General features: G+C 42.3%; 2 protein-coding genes across 6 annotated transcripts in view; one reads left to right on the top strand and one right to left on the bottom strand.

Annotated features, from left to right (window-relative positions):
* LYRM4 (LYR motif containing 4) overlaps positions 1–9222 on the top strand; it is a 105920-nt gene extending 96698 nt beyond the window's left edge. For 4 of the 5 annotated variants that reach the window (XM_074827742.1, XM_074827707.1, XM_074827688.1 and 1 more), the window contains one exon: positions 7664–9222. In XM_074827742.1, the coding sequence (XP_074683843.1) occupies positions 7664–7726 (63 nt within the window). In that variant the 3' untranslated portion in view covers positions 7727–9222. The remainder of the gene's footprint in view (positions 1–7663) is intronic. The other variant, XM_074827697.1, reaches the window with a different exon arrangement.
* A 5875-nt stretch (positions 9223–15097) lies between these two features.
* On the bottom strand, positions 15098–17449 carry PPP1R3G (protein phosphatase 1 regulatory subunit 3G). Its single transcript, XM_074827655.1, has one exon. It carries the CDS (start codon positions 17371–17373, stop codon positions 16450–16452), a length of 924 nt encoding a protein of 307 aa, XP_074683756.1. The 5' UTR covers positions 17374–17449; the 3' UTR covers positions 15098–16449.
* Between the last annotated feature and the right edge of the window lie 328 nt (positions 17450–17777).

The raw sequence follows: 17777 nt of genomic DNA, 5'->3' as shown, positions 1-17777 counted from the left end.
TAAGGCAGGCACTCCCACTGGCTTTGATGAATTCTGCTTATGTAGTTGCTACAAAACATAGGGTCCTCTGTGAATGGTTTGGGCATTTACATACCAAATGTCTCAGCATTACTAGGGTACCTGTTATACCACACTCAGCACAATGTTATCCAGGTCTTTGTCTCTGTATTTTCAAGTACTAATGTTTTGTATTCCTTTCCTTGCCACACTCAGCATCTTAACTGAGTGATTTTTCTCTTCTGCGTGCTATGTTGAGAAGAGATCAGCCTATATTAAGTTGCTCCCCTTCACACACACGGGACTGGCTCTTTGGAAGACCTGCTTCTTCTGTGTTTGGCTTTCCAAAGAGTTTGAGCTGCTCTGTGGAGATAGAGGTTTTATATGTAAACAAGAGAGAAATGACAAGATGCTGAAATACATTAGCAGGTAACAAGTAGGAAAAAAGGAGAGATGGGAGCCTGGAGATTGCCAAAATGCTGAAAGCATGCAAATATCACACCAGGTCAGAGTGTTACCTCTGCAGATCTGCGTCTTCCTCGGATGTGTGTTCTATCAAACCTTCACCTGGCTGTTTAAGTCCAAAATCATTCACTGCTTGCTTTCCTCTGACCCACTGTCTGATGTCTCTGCTTCTCCTTTGCAGCAGGCTGCTGCCCATGCCATCTGCTGTTGGGCCCTGTGTACTTTTTAAGATGGCATTTTCCTTGTCATGCTCCTTTTTTCTGTAGGCCGAGAGGTTTGCAGGAAATGATGGAAGTGAAACAGTGTGTCTTTACTGAAGGACCACATGATCTTGTCCACTTGGCTTTCCAATGTTTTTCTTTATCTGTTGCCCTTACTTGTTATTTCAAGCTATATCAAGTGTGTAGCTATTTGGAGCAAAGGCCACGTCTGTCATGCTCATGTTGTCTGTAAGGATAGTAGCATGTTTGTGTAGTTTAAAAAAAAAAAAAAGAGGCTCTTTTAACTGAGAAATAATCAGCATTTAAAAAGAGGAATCGCTTGCTGTAGTAGATCATCATATACAAATACACATGATTGTATATGCTTACAATATTTTAAGTGTTAATCATTGCTGGATTAAATGATTCTCTGCTCTTTTCACTGAAGAGTATCTCTTCAGAGACCCACAGAATAAATTAATAAGAGCATTAAATAAATATGTCATCTTGCTTCTGATAGGCTGAATAAAGGTGTACCAAGACACAGTGCATATGGTTCTAACAAAATTGCATAATTTATCATTATTAAGAGAAATAATGTTCAGATAAATTTTTGCCTATTAGCTGGTTTACTTTACTTCACACCTTCCTACTTAGTGAAAGCCAGACAAATGGTAGCTATAAATTAATTTTTCCTGCCTTTTCAAAAGCTTCATGTAGCAGTGTCTGTAGAGGATGTTTTGGCACAAAGGAACAAAGAAAACAGCGTTTGCTAAACACAGGCAAAAGTAAAATACACAATAGTTCTAACTTCTCAGCTCTGTGCTTTCCTTCACTTCCTTCCCCATTCCTGCGTAGACAAATGGAATCACTGAAAATAAGGGAAGCGTCTCCAAAATCATACAGTTTTTCCATATTGATTCCAGCTCTGAAGAACTGGAATAACCTACATATTTAAGGAGCCAAATATAGTTTTTCAACATTGTTTCCTAAGCAAAAATAAATAAGGCTGCTGCTACAGCATTTAATACCAACACAAAGATTTGGCAAAGCACTGAAGCTATTTTTGAGTTTTTTAAATGTCTATGTACCACATCGGTGTGTTTATTATTGCAATACAAGATCATTTCAAAAATTGCTGTCCATAGTAATTTAAAAAACATTAAACTGGCTTTGGTTAATATGAAAAATGTTTCTGATAAAGTGTGCTGTGTACAGCATATCTGACTTTGGGCCTGGAGAAGAAAGATAATGCTTCTTAAAAACAATAATCACTTCACTTACATTTGCAATAGGATTGCAAATTGGTTAGCATCATCCAACCAGAAAGATAGTAGGTAAACAACTTATAACACTGTTGCCAGCTCTTAAAAGTAATTATTATTCTTGTACATTTCTGTTCTTGTCAGCATTTACTTAATCTGCATTTTATAATCATAGTGCAAGAAAATAGAAATGAGCAACTTCTTCATATGGTGCTAGAGGCCAAGATTAACAGCAGTATATGCAATATGACTTCAGTGTCATCGGGGATTTTTCTTCCTAGTTAAGATTCAGCAGAGTGCCTGTGAGGTACACCTGTCAACTTTTCAGGTGCAACAGGACAAGCCAGTCTGATTTAAAATACATCTATATGTGTGTGTGTATGGGATAGGTATATTAATAAAAAGGACTTTTTTCCTTTTTCTCCATAATAAAGAACTATGAAAATGCATATATTTATATGTGATCCCTGGATGTTATAAGGTAACCATTTCTTCCCTGCAAGCAGATATGCCAAAAAAAAAAAAAAAAGGAGAAGATGGCTATATTTACAGAGAGATTGTTTTTTAATATATTTTTATATTTATTTGTGCATGTATATATATAACAACCTATATATATTTCTTTTATACGTAAATGTGTTTAATATGCAAAACCATCTGTAGTGCATCAACTTTAGTTATCATCTTAAGAAAAACAAGAAACATTTTTTACTTCTGCTGTGATGACCCTCTTGGGAAATCAATTTTTAAGTAATTTAGAGGTAAAGGGATTGCTCTGACAATGTTTTCATATTCCTGTGCTGTGGTCACTTTTACGTGTTTAGGCCTTGTATTTACCAAGACCATTCTAGGTAGAGTAAGAGTGTTGCACATCTCCTGTTAGGCTGCTCCTGCTTTTGTCTGCCATCAAAAAATAAACAGTAGCATGAAAAACCCCCGGGGGTTGATTTGCCTTTGAGGGCAGAAAATTGTTCCCTAGAGATTACTTCAGAAACTATATTTAAATGAGAGGAGAGTTATTAAACAAGCAAACGGTGTTTGCTAATTTTGTAATTTGTGTTAAAGATAGGGTGAGACATAGAAGGGACAGAAAAGGGAAACTCCTCTGTATGACTCTGATACTGACTTCACTTAGAAAGCAATAGTAAAAGTACTGTTATGAGGGTCTGTAATCATATTGCATTGATTGCATTAACAAGCGATAGGGCAAGAGGGAATGGCCTCAAGTTGCGCCAGGGAAGGTTTAGACTGGATATTAGGAAGCATTTCTTTACAGAACGGGTTGTTGGGCGTTGGAATGGGCTGCCCAGGGAGGTGGTGGAGTCCCCATCCCTGGAGGTGTTTAAGAGTAGGGTCGATATAGCACTGAGGGATATGGTGTAGTTGGGAACTGTCAGTGTTAAGTTAATGGTTAGACTGGATGATCTTCAAGGTCTTTTCCAACCTAGACGATTCTGTGATTTACGTAACAATATACCCTGCTTGCAATTAGGGAAAGGATATTTCTATGTGCTGGGAAACTCCATCAAGATACAACATCAGCTGTGCAAGGTGCTAAGATTCCTCCAAGAGCTGAGACCTAAATTGTTGTCTTTCCTTCTTGTGTGTCCATCCTGCTAAGAGCCAGATTTCTTGTTATTTTGACTTAATATTTGTTTACTGAAGCTGTGGACATCTTTCTTCAGATCCACCCATGTGGGTGTATGCTTTGGCTGCACATTGCCATTTCCTTTTGGACATCACCCTTCCTCAGGTCTGCCACCTAGCTACTTACCTAAGTAATTTTAGTGCATTCACATTGAAATTTGTCAGTGAGACCTCACCCAAGCAGGTAGCTAGTAATTCAAAGATTGTCAAGATTGGCAGGAAGATAATGAGAAGTACTGTGACACTGAGAAAAAGGTATCTTCATCAGGGCTCAGCAGAATTTGTTAGAGCTCACAGGTTATTCACCACGCAATTATAATTCTGTAAAGTACTTGAGAAAAAGAGATGGCTGGCCACCTTTGTACTGCAGAGCCCACACAACTAAGGAGGAAAAAATGTGGTAGTTATTAAAGTGGACAAACATTTTGAATATATACCAAGCTGTCAAGGAAAGATGCTATCATACTTTTCAGAGCAGAACCATGCACGCTAAAATGACTGAGGCAAATCAGAAAATGTTTTAAAACCCCGTCACCTTATTTTCAGCCCTGCAGAAACAGGAACATTCACTTCTACCTCAACTCTGAGCTGCCAAGTAAAATCTTCATATAGATAAAAACCACAAGACACGCCACATACCTTCAAAAGCTGAAGAAGATCTTCTAGTAGTATTTTGCAAGCAGTGGCACTGGGTCTGCAGGGCCTACTCCACTGGCTGTGTCAGATAGGAAGGCAGCCCCAAGGATGCAGGCTACCTCCCAGGTCACCAGTGTCCCATTGCAGTTGTATCTATCGCATGGCTTGACATGGAAGCCACACGTGTACCTGAGAGTCAGGCACTGACCAGACATAGACCATTTGAGAGGACAGAGTTCAGAGCTGGCAGTTTGACTGGATTCTTGAATTTTTAGGGTGATAGCATGTTCTTATAATGTCTTTAGGACATTTGGATTTTTATTCAATATTTAATTCTGCTTCTTTAATTCTTCTTAATTCTACTATTTAATTGTTATTGCACCTCCCCATACACATCTCAGATATTCTGGTATCTGGGGAAAACCTCTCCTGCTTGCTTTTTTCTCAAGAGCAGTGAAAGATTCCATGCAGTGGCTTCTCCACGCGATTGCTGCTGCCAGCTACAAGCAAGGAAAAATAGTGTTTCCATATGAACACACAGACACCTAATAACCAGAGAATGGTTGGGTTACAGGATGGACCAGTGCTTACTGTTCAGTAATTTCTTTTTCCCCATTTGTTGTCTCTCACATCTGCTGATAAATCCCATTCTGAAACCCTAAATCTTCTCCTGGATTCAGATGGAAGGCAAGATTAAGTTTTTCAAATTCACAAGAAAAAGCTGACTGTATAGACTTGTACTAAATCTTTGAAAAGGGACAAATTGTCAGGTTTTGAGGGTTGGACTTGTCAGACTTCTTTTTAAAGTACATAGTTTTGCAGGCAGAATTTAAACATCAAATAATTCAGTAAGATCTGAAAAGCAGCCTTTATATTTCGTTTATTGTCTTCTCCTGATGACAAAGTGGTTCTTTATTGTGCATTCTTTCCTGCAGAATTTAATTGCAATGTGTTACCTTACAGACGTAAATCAAATTCTGGGTAACAAAGTTGCTGAGGAAATGGTAGAGCCTTTTTCCACAAAAGCTTCCTGTGATTAATGAAAATACCCTGACACTGACCTGTGCACTGGCTTCCAGCCACCTACCAGAAGAGTAAATGGCATGCAGTGTACAAGCTACAAACACACACGATGAAAAAAGAACACAACACATAGCCACTTAAGTCTTTAATTTGGGAGAATGATCCACAGCGATGCTTGCTGCTTAAGTGCTTTCTTTAGACTTAGCATTGGTGAGGACATTGTAAGAACACTGGACACTGGTTTGATTCAGAGGGTTAATGAGTGTCAGTGTTGCAGTCCTTCTGCTGAGGCAGTGGATGTTTATAGATGTGAATTTTTCAGCAGCTATAAACGGAAGGTCTATTTGTTTTGTCTAAAGTGCATGGGAAAGGCTTGATCATAATGTTAGAAATTCAAGGCTAATGGTTTAAAAAAAATCCTTAAGTTTCAAAGTTCAGCTTAAAATGTCGTGGCATAGCATCTGGAAGGGAGGCACCAGAGCAGGCAAGCTGCAGCAGCCCAGCAGAGGCAGACAGCACAGCACTGGTGGCTGTGAGCTCGCTGAAATGCGTGCACGCCTGTGGTTTACCAAGGAAGCAGCTCAACACCCACATCTATGATTTTATTGCGTTTGGGTCAAGAAGTACAGCAGTAGATGATATCACCTGTTGGCACAGGGACAGCAAACAACAGCTCATACCTTTCTCCTACAAAGCCGTCTGCCCCGGCTGAATATGATTGACTGAGAAGTCACGTACTCAGCCTCATCTATCTCCCCAGTTGGTGGAGAAAAAAAAATGCAATTCAGGTTTCAGCATTTTTGTAATCCCTCTGAGCCTCCCATTAAATTTGCTGTACTGTGTGGGAAAGGATTAAAGATTCTTTGGGCTCCAAAACACAGTATACAAAAATTAAGTACTACAGCATGGTTTGTGGTAAGGCAGCAACTAAAGTGTATAGCCTGCCATGTAACCCAGAGCAGCGAGTTCTCTTTGATAAGTAACACTTGTTGACAGCTTAAAATTTATTTTGGTAACACATGCTACAGTTGTGTACAGCCTTTGTTTTAAATACTCTGTATGCAACAGACTTCGTAAGTAATGTCAAAAATAATCAGAGTTGTTCATATGCTGTTACTAACTTAGTTCAGAGTGCCAAAAGAGGGGAATATTTGCTGGCAAGGAGAAATTCTGCTCCTTTAAGAATGGCTCATAAATGCTCCCTTGTAATAAATATTTCAAGATTAAAATCAATGCATTACAAGCTTCACACAAGGCTGTTTATGAAGATGAAATAGTTCATTTCCTAGAAGGCAATATTATTTACATTTATAATGTAAATAATGATAGATGAGAAATTTTTATTTAAGAGCCGCCAGGATTTTTTCCCCTCAAAAATGGTAAATGAAAAATGCTGAAAAATTTCTTTCCCTAACTTTTTACTACTTTGAGAGCCTGGCTTGCTGTCAGACTTAGTTTGTGCAGTATTAAATTCTACTAAATATATTGTGCTTAGTGTAGTTAAGCATCTAGCCTTTTTTGTCCTAATTCCATAAATAAATATATGAACTTTTTTTGATGTGAAAAGGACACAGAGCTACTGTGTACCCAGGCCTTGGGGAGAAAGTAGGGACAAGAAAGGGCATAACAGATATTAAAAATTAGACTCCGAAATTCATACTTTTAAAGTAAATGTTGTCTTCTCCTGCTTACATTACCCTACTTCTATGAATCTTCTTCCTTCCACATCTGAACTGTGAAGCGAAGAGCTATGTGTGACTACAGCCAAGTGCGCATCTGACTACAATTTACCAATGTTACAATGCAGACTAGAAAGTACTAAAGAGCAAGAGGAATCAAAGCATCAATGTTGCGTTTTGGTCATTTTTCATTTCCTCATTGCACTAGAAAGCACAAATATATGAGGTGTGAATACCATCTCATGAACAAGAGGTCAGTTCCAGTGTGTGTAAAATGTTACTGTTGAACAAACTGTATTAACTCTTTTCACCATTTGTAAGGCAAATTAAATTAGGGTTCCAAAGGAACTGGAAAACAATACCATACCATCCAATTTATGTCTAGACTTTCCACCCAAAAAGCATAATAAGAAGTATCTGCTGACTATATCCATCTTTTCATTTTTCTAAAAATACAGCCTGTTTACTTCTCTGTAGTAACTTATAATGTTAACTTCTAATATGAGCCTTTGAACAGTATTCCTCAATGTCATTATTTCAGAATTTTATATATGCAGATATTTCAGGTTTAGGCTGATAACAGTATTATTTACCAAAAAAAATGCTTACAGAAAGAAAGATGTCATTATGAAAAAGCTTAATATGTGGGCTACTCAGTTCTGGGGGCTTTTTTTAATCTCTCTTGTGAAGCTGAAATTATAACCTGTTTACTTTCCAGTTTCAGCTTTCTGATACTCTGGTTTGATTTCAGGTTACTATCAGCCAACTGTATTCCACGCAGAAATTGGTTATTGAGAGTCCAGGAAACACATAGCTGTGAGAAGACTCTGATCCTGAAGCAACACTGGACCATCTTCAGCATCCTACAGTGCCACATATAGATGCGTAAACTCACTGCACATGTCTGAGCTTTTCTGTTTAGCAGAAGAAATGCCTGAGAGACTCAGTTTTTGGCAACCAAAGTTGTATTTTCTAATGGTTCACATGTTCTAAATTATATTGCTGTGATTTATAATAGCACGTAAGGTAATCTTGAAATCTGTGTGCTTGTATGTCCCATGTGATGGAATAGTTCCTGCCCTACTTTGACAATAAAACTTCGTTAAACTACCTGTAACCAGATACATTATTCTGCTGCTGACCTTGTCTCTCACTGAGCACGAAAGATGTGTTGGGTTTAAAAACCCTCACCCAGTTACTAGGACTTAAGTTCTTATTGATCCTGTATCATTTAAAAATATGCTGCATCTGAATTAAATTACTAAATACATAGTTCATTTTAAAGATTAAAACCAGAGGTGAACAGAGTTTTCGTCTCCTGGACAAGCTGCATTGTGTGGTTTCTTTAACGAGCATCCCCTGACATTTCAGGAGGTGACATAAAAATTTCACTAGTTCTTTCTTTAGTTTCCAAGAATTAATAACCAGTCTCATCCTCCTTTTAACAATTAACAGATCAGAATAGCAGAATGTAAGACTTGCATCACCAAGGCTTGGGAGCTTTAAAATGTATTTTCACCACAGAGTCCTTTTCTAAATTTGTTGAGATGCAGCTATTAGCAGAAAGCACCACATCACTTTATGCAAAGTTTCCCTTTTTCACAAAGCTCCTGAATTTTGCAGAAGAAAAAGAACCTAACTATTACAATAACTCTAGCGCTGTAGGTCATGAATAGGCAGCAAGCTTTGCCTAGCAGAAGTGGAACCCTCAGTATAGCGTTTTATTGATTATTATTAAATCTGTAGAATAATCAACACTTTTAAGACAGTATGTTAAAAAAAAAAAAAAAGCAAGCAAAAATTTTGATCAGGTTCCGTTCAAGTCATTGCTGTGCTCGAATTTGTTTTCTCTTAGACATATGCAGAAGAATTAAGCAGTGCAAAGCTTTTTTAGTGCCATACAGGAAAAAAGCTTCCTTTTTTTTTTTTTTCCAGGGGATTGTTGTGGGGTTTTTCTAAGAACAGAAACTCAAAACTTAGTTCCATGACACAGTGGCCTTTAAAAACCTCCCCTTATTTTTCTTTCTTCCCAAAATTCATCTTTGTTTAGAACTTATATTGTTTTGTGTTGTTCATGCTGTGTGATAACATTATTAAAGCAGAGGATAGACAAAGTGTCGTAATTTAGAACAAACTTCCATTCCTCGCTACCATTTAAAGTGTATTTTGTAATTTTGTACCATTAGATTGAAATGTATAGTAATGCATTCCATAAACAATACAGTGTACAGAATAAGATACTGTGACTACCTGAGACTACAAATGTAGCCTTCATTCTTGCTTCCAAATAAAATGCAAATACAGAAATAATTCTCCTCTTATTAGGTGTATAAGTATTGCAATGTAAATTGCTTTTAGTGAACATTTTATTAAAATGGAATTTAATTATTTTAATAGGTAAAATACATTAGATGCTGTATTTTAAATCTCCACATTCACAACCAGATAATTAAGTGCACTTAATGGTGAAAGTGTAGGGAAAGAAAGTTTGATTCGTATTTAAGCTTCCAGTGAACTCAAAGAAATGTAACATCTTCCACTTTCAAAGGACACAGGCTTGGAAGGGCTGCCAGATTTATACTCTAAGGAACTTGGGTCCCTAAAACAGTACATGCAAAATCCTTGTTTAAAACAGCTTAATTACTGGAACAAGCACTGCATACCGTTTCAAGATCTGAGAATGTATGCTAGGGAACAAAATAAACAAACATCCTTATAAATAGTGTAGCCCTAAATTATAAAGAGGAACAATTCCATCAGTAACATTTTTACTATTTACATCTAAGTTTTCACCATGTTTACAAAAAAATAACACTTTGTTTTCAAATAGAGGCCCTTGCAATACATAACAATTTCTTCCAAAATACCAATACCTTTCCGGTGAAGTTCTCTATCATTGCTTCCAAAAAGAATACAGCTGTAGGTGGTACATGCTGTCATATAGATGTGCAGTCACAGGAATGTGAAATTTCTTACTAATTCTCTCAAAAGTGTGAAGGAGATAACTTCTCCGTTAATGGCTGAAAATTCTGTTGTTAAGTTTTGGTGATTGATACAACACTACTGCACTCCTAATTCCTGCCATCTGCTCCTACTTTCTGTCTCAAGGTTACCACTCAGATTCTCTCTCCTTTAGCTATTTATACCTGTAAAGGAGCAGTAGTAACCTTCAGGATACATTCTACAGAGAGGACCCATCAAGAAAAATACAAAAAAAAAAATAATTCAGGCTCTGTAATTTCCCCCTCTCCCCGATCCATAGTGCAGAGGTTAAGACAGCTCACTTTCTCAGTCAAGGAAAAATTAGTTCTTACTCCAAATTAACCATCAGCTTACCATACAGTATTTATACATTACTTACTAGAAGTAACCTAAGAAAACTTCTGCTGCTAAGGACCGGAAGTCTGTGTAATGCTATCTAACTTGTTAACAAAAGTGCAAAGCTACCAAAGGTATTGGTATTTACTACTCAAACCCAACACAATTGCTGCATTTTAGATGTCTGTTCCCTCTCTGTTTTGGACAGATCTGTGTGTTTCCTTTCCTTACCAACACATATGTAAGTGCACCCTCCACTAGTATTAGTTATGTGCATGTCAGTTGCCTGTGACTGGAAGATACCTGGAAATAGTATTTTTTCCCTACCGAATGTCCATTTTAAGTAATTTTGTCACAACATACCCAGTTCTTTACAAAAGCATAGCTTACCAAACGCGTTACCATTGAAATCCTACAAACTACAGAAGGAAAATACTTAGAAACCACATCTGGCTTAGGAAGTCCAGCGCAGAAAGAACGGTTGTAGGCTGGGATGACTTTAGTATTATGTTCGTATCCACTCGCCCTGTTCTTACTCTTGGCTAGGCACATGCTCGTCGTCGCTGATGGAGGCAGCGAACTGGAGAGCTGGCGCTGTGGTCCAGCCTCGGAGTTGCTGTGCTCTTACAGCTGCACCTTCTGTGCTTCACCAGTTCCGTTTACGTTGCAATACTCATTAAATCGCTCTCTTGGCACGCTGTCAGGAGCTTTGTTGGATTTTGTCAAAGCAGTGTAAACAACAGGAATAGTTAAAACACAAAGGAATGATCCCATGACTTATGTACAATGTCCACTATTATAAAGAGTATAACTTTTTTCCTTAGAATAGAAGGGAGCTCAATAAATATCTTTAATAAAGCTGTAATGTCTTAGCAAAACAAGCTTGCTTTTGTATTAAAAATGTTTGCCTGTTCCTGATCTCAAAATTTTAGCAAACTATTAACCTCAGCAGTATGCATCAAAATTTGAATGTTTACATATACTGAAGCTTGTCATGACTTTGACAGTATGAACTTGGAAACAGCGCTCTGAGAGGAAAAAAAAAAAAAAAAGGACAATTAGTTTAATATTAGTAACTGTTTAAAGGACAGGCATTTCTGTTTTGTGTTACAGCTTCTCAGGAGGTTCTACTGCAACTGAAAGCTCAGTCTCAAAATGCCCAGGTATATCAGAGCTGCCCTGGAGGAAAGCAACCCAAGACAGTAGCAGGTGAACACTTCAGATACAGTGTTGAAATAGACCAAGAAGGATTTTAACTTGCTACTCACATTTCTAGAAGGGTATTGCTATATAAAACTTCACCAAGTTTCCAGGCATTAAAAGCATTACTTCCACCCTCTTAACATCAGCAGGAAGAATAATTTTATAGAGAAGCACCAGCCCCTCCACTTTTACTTCCTGCAATGCAACATAAATGCATCTCTCCAGATACCCAGCACGGACCATACGTACATGTAAACAGAGCCATGAAAGAGCTGTGCACTGGCTGTTTTCCTGAGTTTTCCATAATGATCTACAGTGAAATCCTGGCATTATTCAAGTCAGGAGTATACTGATCGCTTTGTTCCACGGTTCTTAACACAGGCATAATTATTTCATGCTCTTAGGAATGTTTTGCTTAATGACCTTTATAAAAAAAGAAGGAAGGTGTGCAGCTCTTTTACTGAGAATTTACATTCTTACTTTTTTCAGTATTTTAGAGTATAAGAATAGTGCATGAGCCCTTAATGTGAAAGCAGGAAAAAAGAGAGAGAGAAGCCAGTAATTCTTCCAATGCTGTGCATTTTTACAACTGTAAAAGGAAAAAATTCAGAACTCTCAAACCTGTTTCACAGACATACGCACCTTCAAAGGATTCTTCAGCTTGCACAGGAAATAATGTGTTGCAAGAGATGCTTCTTTCTACACTACTTACCTTTTTTACTGTTAAGCCCAGTATCTACTGAAGCTTTACAAGAGGGGGAAGTGATGGTGAGTAGTGCATTCAAATGACTACTCTTCTGTGTTCAAAGAACTATGGAGACCTGTAAAGAATGTACAGGCTTTCCACTGAAAGAGTGCACCCCATAAATATTTATACCAGTCTTTGGCAATATGCTAATCCAAGGCAAGTAATCTTCCCTCTCTTAAAAAGAAGCGTGAAAAACAATTAAGGTGATTTAATTACTGCCACGCATAGACAGCAGATTTTGAACTCCTGACAGATGAACATTCATCACAGTGCCATGTTATCCTAACCCCATAACAGAAGACTCTGAACAGAACAGACAATTAAACCTAGATCATTTCCCCTACCTTCCTGCAGTACTTTGGGCTGGTTCCAAATCCCAGGGAAGCCAATGGGAGCAGAAACCAGGCTTTTCAAGTACTGATTGAAAGCCCCGGCTTTAAATAAAACAGAAGTAGTTTGCATGCAAGTTTGCAGTTCTTCATGACACCAAAGTAAATTTAGCTTCACAGTCCTTTTCTGAATCATTTAAATCTGAATTTAAGTGTAAGCAGCAAAAGATTGCTTAAGGAAGGTTTAATTTTGATGTCCTTCACAGTTACCCACTATAGAGTTTCAATTATATTAAACCTTTTGGTTTTATATACACCTATAAAACCATTGGGCAGCTATTTCTCCTCTAAGCCCTTAATCCATGGGCACAGAAATCTGCATAAAATGAAAATCTTTGGAGATGGAGTTTTTCTGAGAGTGCTAACAAATCTCTATCATTTCTTATTTCTTAAGTTAGGGGAGGGAGGGTGTTTATAAGCACATCCTCCAAAAGTCATGCTCCGAATCTTTATAAAATACTACATTAACAGTAATGCAACCGAACAAGAAGAGTGCTTCACTTAATGTTTTATCCTATTGGGCCTTTTGATTTTATAGAATTAGAACTACTTCGTTTTGAATACGCTTTTTTGAGACTAAAGTTGCAACTGCCATGTGTCTCAACCTATGACCACGAGCAGCAGCCCTGTGCTTTGCTGATGCCGGCTTGCTAGCATTCGGTACGCACGTGGTCTGGTTCTGATTTTTACACTGCTGCCCGATGTAATCTTTGGTAAGGCCTTGCATTTCTATAGCCCCAGTGACCTCATCTATGAAAATACAGAGAACTGTGTGTAGGCAGTCTCTGAAACCTGCTTTGGAAATCTATGCTTCTATAAAATCTTAAAAGTACAAAAATGTACTGGCTATGAAAAAGTGAGTACGCGATTCTCGTCTGAGAGAGGTTCTACCTTTTTTTTTCACAAAAAATAATAATAATAAAAACATTTTAGCTGTTATCAAAGCACAAAAATGTTGTGCTTATAATTAACACAGTTTGCAGGATTTTAGATTGGCACCAACTTTCTGAAGCACTCAAAAGCATTTTACTGTTCAGTCTCAGCAAATACTTTCTTGCGTTTTGAATTTCGGATCACATGTCTGAAGAGAACACATAAACATCGTATTTTCTGGATGACAACGTTTTACGCCCATTGCCCATAGTTTACAGTGTGCCAGGGGATGTTTCTAGCCCTCTATCAATAAGCACAGCTAGCTGAGATTCTGCAAGGCACCAGCTCTGCACTGCCCAGGCACAGCCATCAGAATATGGCTACTCCTTTCAATTCCATTTAAGGAGAGATCCCTCCTATTTTTTGGCAAAGCTTCCTTCTTCTCTAAAGCAATTAATAAACACAGAATAAGGAACGGGCCCCAGAAGCCCCAAACACTACATTTTACTTAAATGAAGAATCAACCTTAGCATCACGTATCAGTTTAAGAGCACGTTGTTTCATTGACATAGCTATCTGAAGAAAGGCTAATTCACACCAGATTATTCCATGTAATCCTGTAATGCATGATAGCTTTAAAACAAGCTTGTGTAGGGAACTAGTAGAGCTCGCTATTCTCCTTTAAAACCTTTCATGCTTTTGGCGAGAGTTTACGTGTAACTTGGAAAACAACAGTAAGAACTTTCTTCTGTTTGCGTGCACAGAGCTTTTACTCTGCACGTTTTCAAAGCAATTGGTACCAGCCTAACTGCAAGATGGTTTCTGAAGGAATTAAACACCTCTTTATATTTGGCCGCATTCTCACACTGTGGCTTATGTATGATTTTTTTAGAGGGGAGGGAGGGCAGGCTGTGTTTCAGAAGCAGTGTGCGGGTTGTCAAAACTGCAGGAACATTAGTCTGAAACTCTCTCTGCTTCACGTCTTTTCCCCAGTAAACCCCCTGCTTCTAGCTCTGATTCTGTACCAGCTCTTTCAAGAGGCGGGTTATCTGAAGGCTTATTTTCAAGTATGGGGAATTTTATAAAGAAGCAACTTCTTCTAAGGTGCTCATAGTGGGCTTTAAGATGTTTTACATCTTCAGAGGAAATGAAGACTTGAGAAAACTCACAGTATGCTCGGTTTCGAAAAGGAACATAATTTTCCAAGGACTTGCTGAAGAACATACATCCACGTCAGAACATTTTCTGCGTTGTGGCAATGTCCTGAATTTTGAGATACTGTATCAGAAGAAAACGAGGCAAAGCTGCAGAAGAGCCAGAACAAAACTCAACCGAAACCTGCCTATTTTCCACCCGTGCTAGTGAAGCTTCCTCACGTCACAGCTCTGCACAAGGTGCCCGTTATAAGAGCACAGGGGGCTGTCATGGACTTACAGGGCGATCTGCCTTGTGGCTCCAGCCGGCTGACAGCCATTTTCAGCTCTAGCCCTAAACGCTGCTTATGGCCAGCAACGCCCCTGGCTATCGTGAGGCACGCTGACAGCTTGATCCCCTCCGCACCGCACGCGTTAGGGACGGGGCACAACCAGGGTGCAAAACTAAGAAGCATCCTGTTACGTTTTGCTATACAGAAAAAAGATTTGTAATGGTGAGCTTTTTCACTTTTTTAAAGCTTTTTTTATTCTTACAAACCCATTTTCATTGGTACTTTTTGCTTCATTTCAGGACTCGGGACACCAGTAGTAGTCAAGCTCTAGGCTTGCAATGCAAGAGAGCAGACTATAGAAATCATTTCAAGTGTCCAGCGCTATAAAGTCCAACTGTGTGCACAACAAACACCTTTCCCAACAACAAACAAATACTGAAAAATAGGTAGCAAAATAAGCTGAATAAATTATAAATACTTGAGAAATGTGGTGCAAAATGTAACATAAGGAGAGCTGAACTAAGGCACTTGTTTTCATTCATTACTGAGGGCGCCCTCTCTGTATCACATCGTCACTCCTCAGCGAGAAGGTCATCCAAAGCAGTCGCTGCTCCCCAAATCTGAAAATACAGAACTGTGTGCGAGACGGACACCATCTTTTACTTCACAGTGCATTACTCAAAGGTGTTACCAAAGTTCTCCTGATAAACCCAGCATCAGCAAATATTTTAACTCTTCCTTTGTCCCGGTTTTAGACTTGTCAATGGTGTGAGAAGAAGTCACCAGTCTATTTTAAGGAAAAACATTTTTGCAGAAGTCCCTGTTGGCTGCTATGAGCCAGACAGGATCTACACAGAAGCCTGGGGAAGGCAGGGAGCAGTATCAAAGTGTGCTGAATGACAAAAACCAGAGCAGCCCAGTCTAGCCCCAGATCCAGCCCCGAAACAGGCTGCCTGTTGTTCAGAGCCGCCACGGCGAAGGTGGGACGGGCAGGCAAGCCTGTCAAGAGTTTGACAGATGCTTGCAACAGTGAGTTGTATTGTTAAGGAGTCCACTGAACTAAAACAGTAATTAAAAAAAAAAAAAAAAAGACAGAGTACACCATTGCTGTCGCAGTACTGTCTTCAGAATGGATGCGAGACCGGGAAAACTGGGATCCTAAGTTAAATCTGCAGCGAACACGCCGCCGAGTTTTCACACAAGTCCTCCGTGCATCTCTGACTAATCGGGTAAGTGAAGTCAAGCCCAAATCAAGCCCTCAAAAATTCACTTCAAGAGGGGAAAAGCAAAGCCCACGCTACTCAGTCTCCTTGTTCTCTCCAAACAAAAAAAGAGAAAAAAAAAAAAAAAAGGAAAACGATTCCACAAGCCACAGCAATGCGAGCCTACGCACATCCACGCTCTCGCTGACAAACCCGAAGCGCCCGCTTAAAAACCACCGGGTGTCGGGGGGTCCCCGCGACGGGCTCCTCGGCTGTCGCCCTCCCGAGTCGGGCCTCGGGCCGCGGAGCCGCGGCCGCCGCCCCCCGCCCGGCCGGGACCCCCGCGGCTCCCCCGCGGCTCCCCGCGCCCGGCCGGCGTCAGTAGCGGGGGGCGGCGGGGGGCGGCGGGCTGGCGGCGGCGGGGGGCGGCGGCGGCGGCGGGGCGGGGGGGCCGCCCCCGGGGGAGCCGCCGCAGCAGCGCAGCGTGTAGTTGCGGCCGCCGTTGTTGTCCCAGTACTCGCCCTGCGGGCTGCGGTAGCGGATGGCGAAGTGGAGGGCCGAGCCCTCCCGCAGGCTCGGCGGGACGCAGAGGGCGAAGCTGTAGCGCTGGGCCGGCGGGTCGCCGGCGGCCGCCGGGGCCGGGGGCAGGGGCACGGCCGGCACGTCCAGGAAGGAGAGCCACTCGTTGAAGGTGTAGCGCACCGTCACCTCCTTGGGGCCGGGGCAGCCCTGCACCTGCACCGTGCCCCGCACGTCGGTGGGCGCCGGGGGCCGGCCCAGCCGCTCCAAGCAGACGCGCTGCCGCCGCAGCCGCTCGGCGCTGGGCTCCCCGCCGTCGGGGAAGTCGGGCACCAGGCGCAGGGCGGGCGGCGGCGGGTCCTCGGCGGGCGGCGGCGGGCCCCGCTCCTCGGCGGGCGGGCTCTGCAGGCGGGACAGGGCGGCGGGCGGCACCTGCGGCTCCTCGGCGTCGCTGAAGTGCTTGACGCTGGCGAGGCTCAGCCCCAGCGAGTCGGCGAACTGCACCCGCTTCTTGCACTTGCTGCAACAGTCTTCGCCCGCCGCCGCTTCCTCCTCCTCCTCCTCCTCCTCTTCCTCCTCCTCCCCCTCCTCCCGGTGCTCGCCGGGGCCGGGGGACGGCGGCCGCCCGCAGCGGCGCAGCTCCAGCAGCAGCAGCCGCTCCCCCGCCGCCGCCTCCCGCTTGGCGTCGCGGGGCACCGGCGGGGCCGCGCCGCGGAGCCTCCGCTGCTCCTCCGCCGCCGCTGCCGCCGCCAGCTCCTGCCGCGGGCGTGCGGGGCTCGCCATGGCCGGGCGCCCCGCTGGGCCCGTCCCGGCCGCCCCTGTGGCGGCAGGCGGACGGGCCGGCACCGCTTTATCCGGCGCCCCCGCCGCAGGCCCCGGGCGGGGGGCGCGCCCCCCCGCCGGGCCCGGAGCCTCCCCGCGGGGCTGGGGCTGGGGCGGCCGCGGCGCTGCGGGCGGGGGCGGGACCTCCCGGGACGGGCAATACGGAAACAGCCGCGGCCGCGACGGGCGGCCACGCACGTCCTCCCGCCCGGGGGCCGCCGTTACCACGGCGCGGAGGAGGCGGCGGCGAGCAACGCCGCCCGCCGCTTTATGGGCTTTGGCGGAGAGACGGGGAGAAACGGCGGGCGCGCCCGCCGGGCCCACCGGCGTGTGTGTCGTGTCCCGTCCCCCCCGAACCCCCTCCC

This window comes from Strix aluco, chromosome 1, assembly GCF_031877795.1.
Source record: "Strix aluco isolate bStrAlu1 chromosome 1, bStrAlu1.hap1, whole genome shotgun sequence".
Classification (NCBI taxonomy): domain Eukaryota; kingdom Metazoa; phylum Chordata; class Aves; order Strigiformes; family Strigidae; genus Strix; species Strix aluco.
This window is presented reverse-complemented; position numbering and strand designations above follow the sequence as displayed.

Coding starts and splice junctions, on each gene's coding strand:
- PPP1R3G (XM_074827655.1), bottom strand. CDS start 17,373: ATGGCGAGCCCCGCACGCCCGCGGCAGGAGCTGGCGGCGGCAGCGGCG.